General features: G+C 36.2%; 1 protein-coding gene across 1 annotated transcript; it reads left to right on the forward strand.

Annotated features, from left to right (window-relative positions):
- The first annotated feature begins 823 nt into the window (after positions 1-823).
- On the forward strand, positions 824-1,195 carry LOC131158086 (uncharacterized). Its single transcript, XM_058112713.1, has one exon. It carries the CDS (start codon positions 824-826, stop codon positions 1,193-1,195), a length of 372 nt encoding a protein of 123 aa, XP_057968696.1.
- The last annotated feature ends 7,953 nt before the right edge of the window (positions 1,196-9,148 follow it).

Genomic DNA, 9,148 nt, shown 5'->3' on the forward strand with positions numbered 1-9,148 from the left:
TTCCAGCAAACCGTTGACAGTTTCTATATACCCTTCGACGATTGTTTTGACAGTTTGAGATAGAATGTTTTCTAGGAGAAACCCATCGACGGTTACGTCTGTTGCTGAATTGCCAAGAATCCTAGTAGTTAAAGATTTGCTAATATCTGATAGTTTGTGGCGAATTGAGATTCTTCAGTTGTATTACTTGAATATTTGTTTGTATTTAATAGTTTAGGATCCTTTTGATTTAGTATTTAAATATTTTTGAATTTGTAACAACTATACCTTATACAAGTGTTATATATAGGGCATCTCTACATCAATGAAAGTGTCATGCATTTTCTACATGGTATCATAACTTTTTCTCTAATGAGCCTTTTCTTTTTTCTTTTTTCTTTTTTCTTTTTTTTCCTAGTGGTCGTTTCCTTTGAGTTCGTTATTGTCAACACTCTTGAGCTTCCTGACGGTGGCAACTCTCCTCTTATTGCTATCAATGCCTGCTCCTAGCTTCCTTTGAAGCTGAATCCTTTCCAACTTCCCTTCTTGGTGCGCCTAATTGACGTCATTACTAATTGGCCATGACCTCCAGGGTTATCTTGATGGTACCACCGTATGTTTGTCACGAACCCTTTCTATCAGCACATCCTTTTCTGGTTCATCTTCTAAAGGTGTCTCCAATTTGGCTTTTTGGAGTTGGCTCCAGCAAGATAAGCTAATCCTTCATGCCATCCTTGCATTTGTCTCTAAATCGGTTATGTCGCTTATTGTCGTTTCAACCACTACTCATGATGCTTGGTCCAAGTTGCAATGATTGTATGTCAATCGTTCACGCACTCATGTTATGCAACTTAAGGAGGAGTTGACTCTCATTCAGCAAGAGTCACGTTCGGTCTTAGAGTATCTCGATGCCATCAAGGTTTTAGTTGATGAACTTGCTGTGATTGACTCTCCCATCTCAATGGATGACATTACTCTGTATGTCCTCAACGGTATTGGTCCTGAATTCCATGAGATTGCAGCACCTATTCGGGCATGTGAGACTTCTCTTACGTTTAAGGATTTTCATGACATGCTGGTTGGCCATGAAAGTTACTTGCGACGTGTTGGCACTTCCAATTCCGTTCTCATTGCCACTGTGAACACTACTCAGCACCGCACTACTGCTCCCACATTCAACTGCAACCAATGTTCCAGCTCTGGTTCCTATGGATAGTGTCGCTTCAACTCTTGTCGCAATAATCACAGGGAGTAGTTTGGTAAGCCCTAGATTATTTGTCAACCGTGTGACAAAGTGGGTCACTCAGCCAAGACTTGTTACTCAACTTTAGGAGTGAAGTCTGTAAATTTTGCCGCTACCAACACATCCATTGAAAAAAAGTGGCTTATGGATTCCACTACTTCTTACAACATCACCTCCGATCTTTCCAATCTCTCTATTCACTCAAAGTATGATGGCGCACGGATGAGGTCGTCATTGGTGAGGAATCAAGTTTGCAAGTCGCATATGTTGGTTCTATGTCTCTTCCCTTTTCCTTGAAGCCTTTTAAATTGACCAATACTCTTTGTGTTCCTAATATTCACAAGAACTTTTCACTCGTAGCAATAATGTCTATCTTGAGTTTCACCCATTTTATTTTCTTGTGAAGGATCAGAGCACAAGGGCAACTCTTCTTCATAGTAAATTTCAGGATGGTGTCTATCCAATACTGATGACTTCTTTTGCTAATGAGTCTTTAGTTTTAGCCCTTGTTGGTGAACCAACAACATCTGATACCTGACATAGATGACTTGGGCATCCGTCAAATAAAGTAGCTGATTTTTTTATTCGTACTTTTTCCCTTCTAGTTGTAGTGTTCTATGTCTTTTCATCATCTATTTGCAATGCTTGTCAAAGCAATAAAAGTAACAAGTTGCTTTTCTCTTCCACTTCTCTTGTTAGCACTCATCCAATTGAATACATTTATATTGATGTTTAGGGGTCTACGACTTCCACTTCACTTGATGGTCTTTGGTTTTTATTTCTTGTTTGGTTGTTTCCCATCTGATGAAAAAGTGATGTTTACTCTATTTTCTATCAGTTGAAAGGGCTACTTGAAAAATAATTTGGTTTTTACATCAAATACTTGTAATCCGATAATGGGGGTGAATATCAAGCTTTTCGTCAATTTTCTATCCTCTAATTCCATTAGTTGGCTTACCATTGCTCCTCATACACCTCAGCAAAACGGTACAAGTGAACGTCGGCATCGGCACATTGTCGAAACCGGTCTTACCCTGTTGAGTCAGGCTAGTCTTCCCCCATCTTATTAGTCCTATGCATTTCAGAAAACGATTTATTTGATAAATCGTATGCCCACTCCTATTTTGAAATATAAAAGTCCTTTCGAATGTTTGCTTGGTCATTGTCCAGATTAAAAAAAGTTGCGCATCTTTGGTTGTTAGTGTTACCCATGGCTCAAACCTTACACCACTAGTAAACTTCAACCAAAATCTATACCTTGTCTCTTTCTCGATTACTCGAGTTCCCAAAGGGCCTACAGGTGTATGAACTTTGTTACCTCTCGCATATACATGTCTAGACATGTGATTTTTGATGAATGTGTTTTTCCCTTTTCTTCCTCTGTCCATGTCGCTGTGTCTTCTCCCAGTTTCAGGTGCCAACACAAAGGATCTTTCCATACCAGCGGTGCCTTCCATTGGAAGGATACCCTCCTCTCCTACCACCATGACGGACAATGCTCCTACAGCTTTGGCTGCCCCTTCTCAGTCTTTATCACCCTCCTCTGCACATTCTCTGCCAAAGGTAATCCCTTCATCCACAACACCTACATCTCTGGCCTGATCCACTCGTACACATAGTACGACTACCTAGTCTATGAATAATATTCATAGACCCAAACATCATTACCTTGTCACTAGACACGCTCTTCCTCAACCTATTGAGCCCACATGTGTGTCTCTGGCCTTGAAATATCCCAAGTGGCGGTATGCTATGTCTAAAGAGTTCATTGCATTGGTTAAATATGGCACATGGAAGCTGGTTCCACTATACTCTACAATCAAACCTGTTGGCTACAAATGAGTTTTATGTATTGAATGAAATCCTGATGGTAGTATTTCTTGTTATGAAGCACAGTTAGTAGCAAAGGTTTTTATCAACGACCTGATTTTGATTATAATGAGATATTTAGCCCTCTTGTGAAGTCGATGACTATTTGAGTTGTCCTCTTTATTGCTGTTCAGAAAAATGGCCCCTTGGACAGTTGGATGTTAATAATGTGTTTCTACAAGGCTGCCTTCAAGAGGGTGTATTCATGATTCAGCCTCCAGGTTTTGTTGATCCTAATCTACCTTTTCATGTTTGCAAGTTAAAATGGTTTTTGTATGGCTTGAAACAAGCACCTCGTACTTGGTATCAAGAATTGAGTGCTTGTCTTTTTCAACTCGATTTTCAGCACTCTAAATCTGATTCCTCTTTGTTTATCTACACATATGATGATGTTACTCTTTATTTTTTGGTATATGTGGATGTTCTCTTACTTATTGGGAGTAACTCTGTTGCTATCCCTAAGGTTGTTCAGCAGTTCGATCATCGGTTTTCTCTAAAGGATCTTACTCCTTTACATTATTTTCTTGATGTCGAGGTGATTTCAGTTACCCGTGGGCTGTTCCTTTCCAAAAAAAAAGTATATTCAGGATCTTCTTAATTTCTAGCACCAAGATAGATGGTGCTAAGACATTGATGACTCCATCAGCCACAAAGGATCTTCTTTAGCTTCAAGATGACTCTTCTTCTACTAATCCAACTGAGTACCACCGAGTTCTCCAATATCTCTCTCTAATTCGGCATGACATTGCCTTTCCAGTCAATAAGTTGGGTCAATTCATGCATAAATCATCTCAACCTCATTGGACCATACTTAAAGGGCACTTTTTATCATGGCATCATCCTTAAGCACACTGGAAATCTCACTCTTCAAGGGTTCTTTAATGATGATTGGGCTAGTGATAGGGATACCAGATCCCATACCTCTTCCTATCTTATTTTTCTAGATGATTATCCCATTTCCTGGAGCACGTGCAAGCAGCGTGCTATGGCTCGTTCCTCCATTGAGATGGAATATCGGGTTGTTGCTTCAGTGACCTCCGAGCTTGTTTGGATTCGCTCATTGTTTCAAGAACTCGACATTCCGATGACTAAGCCCCATATTTATTTTGTGATAATATTGGTGTTACCCAATTGAGTCTTAATCCTGTTATGTATTCACGGATGAAGTATATTGCTATTGATCTTCATTTTGTTCGTGATTTGGTCACCAAAGGTTTGCTGCAAGTCTCTTATGTTAAAACGCATGATCAACTTGCAGACTTCTTGATTAAGGATCTATCTCGTCAGAAATTTTACTCTCTGTGCTTCAAGATCGGCTTGACGGATGACATGCTTATCTTGTTGGGGCATATAAAGGAAATTATGTAGTTTTCCAGTAAATCATCGATGATTTCTATATACCTTTCGACGATTTGAGACAAAATGTTTTCTAGGAGAAAATTATCGACGATTTCACCAAACTGTTGACGGTTACACCTGTTGTTGAATTGTCGAGAATCCTAACAGTTGAAGATTTACTAATATCCAATAGTCTGCGGCGATCTAGGATTTTTCAATTGTATTACTTGAATATTTGTTTGTATTTGATAGTCTAGGATCTTTTTAATTTAATATTTAAATACTTTTGAATTTGTAATAACTATACCTTGTCTAAGTCCTATATATAAGACATCTCTACATCAATAAAAGTGTCTTGCATTTTTAATAAAACACACTAGCCTTATTTATTTTAAAATGCATGTTTTATTGAATTTTGAGAAAACAAAATAATATTGTAGAACCTTAAAATTTTTACCTTTTTTAACCATCCTTTTGCACTTGGTTCCTAACTCTAAAACTACTTTGCCACCAAATTCCTTAATTTTAAATAAATCTTAATTTTATTCCTTAACATGTGTGATTTCTGTATTGAAATTTTAGATTATAATTTTGTGAATAATGAAAAAAGATTGGATACGAAAGTTAAGGAGTTGTTTGGTATCATTGTAAAAAATTAGAGAAACGAAAATAAAAAATTAGGAACAAAAACTGAAAACTAGAAACCAACAATTTGTTTCGTTAACATTTATAAAATTAATACAAATTAAAAACTTAATTAAAAATGCCCATTTTCATCTTTAAATTAAATAATATTTTAAAAATGTGATTAAAATAATGAAAATAAAAATAACGTACATTAAAAAATTACTATAATAAAATAAATTTTATTATAATTATTCTACTTAACTGTTCTACTTTCAAAATTTATTTTACAATAAGAATTTTATTAGACATGACAAATGAAAAATAGTAAAAAGTATTTTGTTATTGACTTTATTGTCATTTTTAAAAATTTATGTATATTTTTCTTTTAATTATATTTAAATCCATATGATCATTTAATTTTGAATTTAATTTAAAAATGTATAAAATAAATAATTTATTTCAAAAAAACTATTTTTCGATATTAAATTTTTTGGCAAACAACTAAAAATCAGTAACAGAAATAGAAAATTGACGACAAAAAAACACGATTTTATAATCTGTTTCTTTATTGTGGAGAAATAGAAATAAAAAAATAAAAAACAACAAAAATACCAAACAGGCCCTAAGCTATCTATTTTGTTTCACTTTAATACCACGAGCCTTTCAATTGATCTAAAAAATAAAATTTCTTTTTTGAGAATGTGTGCGTATATATATGTAGGCAAAAGCTGCTCACCTCTCTTGAGATTTAGTAAAAATATAACCTTATTTGAGGTTAAAAAATTTCAAGGATTTCCCTTAAAGTTTCAAAACTCATAGGAACCTTCCATGATGTTTGTCAAAAAGACGCAAGCCTCCCATTGTATTTTGCAAACCATAGAATAAGTTTTTGATATTTTTAAAATTTTAAGAGAGGTTTCTGAAAATTTTAAAATCTCAACGGAGGTCATTATCTTTTTGCTAAAATTTTAGGAGAGGTCAATGTGTTTTGCCCTATATAGGACAAAAGACACTCAATTTATATATACTTATATATGTATGTATATGTATAAATATAAATATAAATATAAAATATATATTCATAGTGGTATAACTCGAAGAAATGACAATTTATATAATACTCTTGTACTGGAGTTCTAAATATAAGATATCTTAAATTTATTGTCAAGTAAGTTTTGAATTTGGGTAACTAAAATTAAGAATATTTGAGAATTATATTTGGATAAGTTTTGGATTTATATTTCTATTGAGTTTGAAAAAAATGTAATATAAAATTATATTAAAATTTATCTAAATTTATTTAAATTTAAATTTAAATTTAAGATTCGAAATTTATATTCGTAAAAATTAGATAAAATCGTGGCAAATGTTATCATAATTTAAAGGCGAAAACAATACATAGAGGACGATAATGACAATGACATTATGACATAGCTTCATAATTTAAAGGCTATGGAGTTCATGAGTACTTTGTATGTCTTGACAAAATCACATTTTAATTACACCATGGACCATATATACCCCACTCCATATATAAATTAATACTTAGCTTCTATTACATGTATATATATGTCCCCGTCATATCATATGTCCTATTTATAGCAAATGTCCTCGTTGACACGCAAGACAGAATAAGTATATAATAACTATTTTTTATTCAGCCAGAATTAATGGGTTTATTAAACTGTGATATATACATATATACACACGGCATATATAATAAAAGTGATCCTGCTTTAATTTCCATTAATGGGGATTGGGCGGGACGGCGGGGGAGAGAGAGAGAGAGAGAGGGAGTAGGGTGGAGCACCCGCCCACTCAAACACCTGATAGGATGTCTGTCTACCCTATTAGCAGCAGTTAAGAACTGGGCTTGCGTGGAATTGAAAGAACGATAAAAATGGCCCCTTACTCATATATACAATATACTTCACCCCCGCCCCCCCTCCCATATTTTAAAAATGTTGGGTTTTGAGATTTTCAGAATTCAATGGATTTGAGAGAGAGAGAGAGAGAGAGAGAGAGAGTGAATGATGTGTGCGAGTCCCAATAATTGTGTACCTCGCTGCCTCTCTTTCTCTCTCTCTCTCTCTCTGTCATTCTCGAGCCTTGTGTTTGTTCCTGGGGTTGACTACCATTACCCATCCCCAACCCCTTTATTCCACCTCTCACTAAATACTAACCTTTATAGAAGAGAGAGATAGATACAGAATGAGATCTAGAGAGAGGCAAAATGCGTTTATTTCTTCTGCTCCTATCTGTATCTGCCCAATATATATGTATATAAATATATAATTTGAAACTTATTTGATCAAATTTCAACTGGTGAACAGTAGTGGGCCATTTTAGGGTTTAGGGTGGGTTTTTTAGTAGGACTCGCCCTAGAAGTAGAAGGAGATTTAGGGCACCCCCCACTAAAACCCACAAATCCCAATGTTAACTAACCTCCCTTCGGTCACGTATCACTACACACTACAGTTCTGTATTACACACATATATATATATATATATTATATATTACTCGCCCATGATTACGCCTTCTTTCTTTTTCTAGCAAAACTATCAGCCTTCCATCAACATTTTTCGAGAGAGAGAGAGAGAGAGAGAGAGAGTCACTGTCGGAGTAATTAATGAAAATGGGGAGGGAGGAAGGCATGTGAAGTTGGGAAGTGCGAAAAGGAGAAGCTCACAAGGATTTGGTTGCCTCCCCCGGCCATAAGTTGCAATTCCTTCCCATCCCATAATTCTCCATTTTATTATTATTATTATTATTATTATTATTATTATTATTCATTAGTTTATTAAAAATTTTCCAAGAAATGAATAACATAGCTAAAACTCTTAAAATTCATATTTTCAATACGAATTCAAACAATTTGTTATTTCATATTACTTTTCATCTCTCTCAAAATTTAAAATTTAATACTTTTAACCTAAAATAAAAAATTTTAACTCATAAAACTCCTCTTATATATATATATATATATATATATATATGATTAAGACAGTAAAAATATACTGATGGGGTGGGGTGGTTTGGGCCTCACAATGACAAGTCACATGTAGCATGTTGTGGGTCGTGTGGACCCACCAACTCCTGAGGAGTTCAATTCAACGAGAACACCTAGCCCACGGGGCCACTAGATTTAAAATCCGGCCCATGTTCAATTCCCCAACTCGTGCCATATATACAACATATGCATATACAAAAGCTCGCGGGAAATGAAAAGAAAAGAAAAGAAAAAGACCCAGAGAGGGAGAGAGGAGGCGACGAGGGACTTATTTGGAAAATTGTCTGTAGCTCATAACTCGGATCTAGGTCGGTCGGTTCCGTACGCCCCCGCCCCCATGCTCTCATCACATATCATCATATAAAATAATAATATGATGGGCTAGCTAGCTGGGGCCTGAGGCTGAGAATGCAGTGAGCAGCTCCCCCTTGACGATCCATCTCGAGGTGCCCTTCAATTCCCGGTGCTTCAGCTTTGAATCTGAGCAAACTGTACCCTCTACATATATGTAAGGATTGAAAGATCCATAGAACCCCATGCGTTCATTTGACCAATCCAGAACCAGAAGACTTCCACACATTAAAACAAGGAAAAAATAAAGACAGAAAACAAGGCTATATGTATACAGATATAAAAGAGGGGTGTCAGCTCCTACTGAGTACTCGCACAGGTACCAGGGGGGGGGGGGGAGTGTGCATGTTGGTTGGCTATCATTCATGGCCGGTTCATCAATCATTTTGCTGTGTGGTCGGTTTTTCTTGAACCCACCCAAATTCAAGACCCATGTTATGCATGCAGGGTCAGATCATCGGAAGGAAAACGTGGGTGGAAATTAAGGATGAATAGACATGGATGTATATGGCAGTAATTGTTGAATTATTGAGGCGTTGAGATGTACAAAGGCGGAGGAAATCTACGCGGTGTCGTAGGTTGGTAGGGGTATAGAGCCCCTGCATGCATTCCCTTGGCAGCGGGCAATCTCGGGTATAGATTCCCCCCCACGCTAAACTCTTAGCTAGGGCTATTTCTGTATGAATGGGCCTGCCTCTGCCCCTGCCCTGCCCTGCCGTGGGCCATGCAA

This window comes from Malania oleifera, chromosome 1, assembly GCF_029873635.1.
Source record: "Malania oleifera isolate guangnan ecotype guangnan chromosome 1, ASM2987363v1, whole genome shotgun sequence".
Classification (NCBI taxonomy): Eukaryota; Viridiplantae; Streptophyta; class Magnoliopsida; order Santalales; family Ximeniaceae; genus Malania; species Malania oleifera.

What these genes read in the sequence shown, in the direction of transcription:
- LOC131158086 (XM_058112713.1), top strand. Translation starts at nt 824, where the DNA reads ATGCAACTTAAGGAGGAGTTGACTCTCATTCAGCAAGAGTCACGTTCG.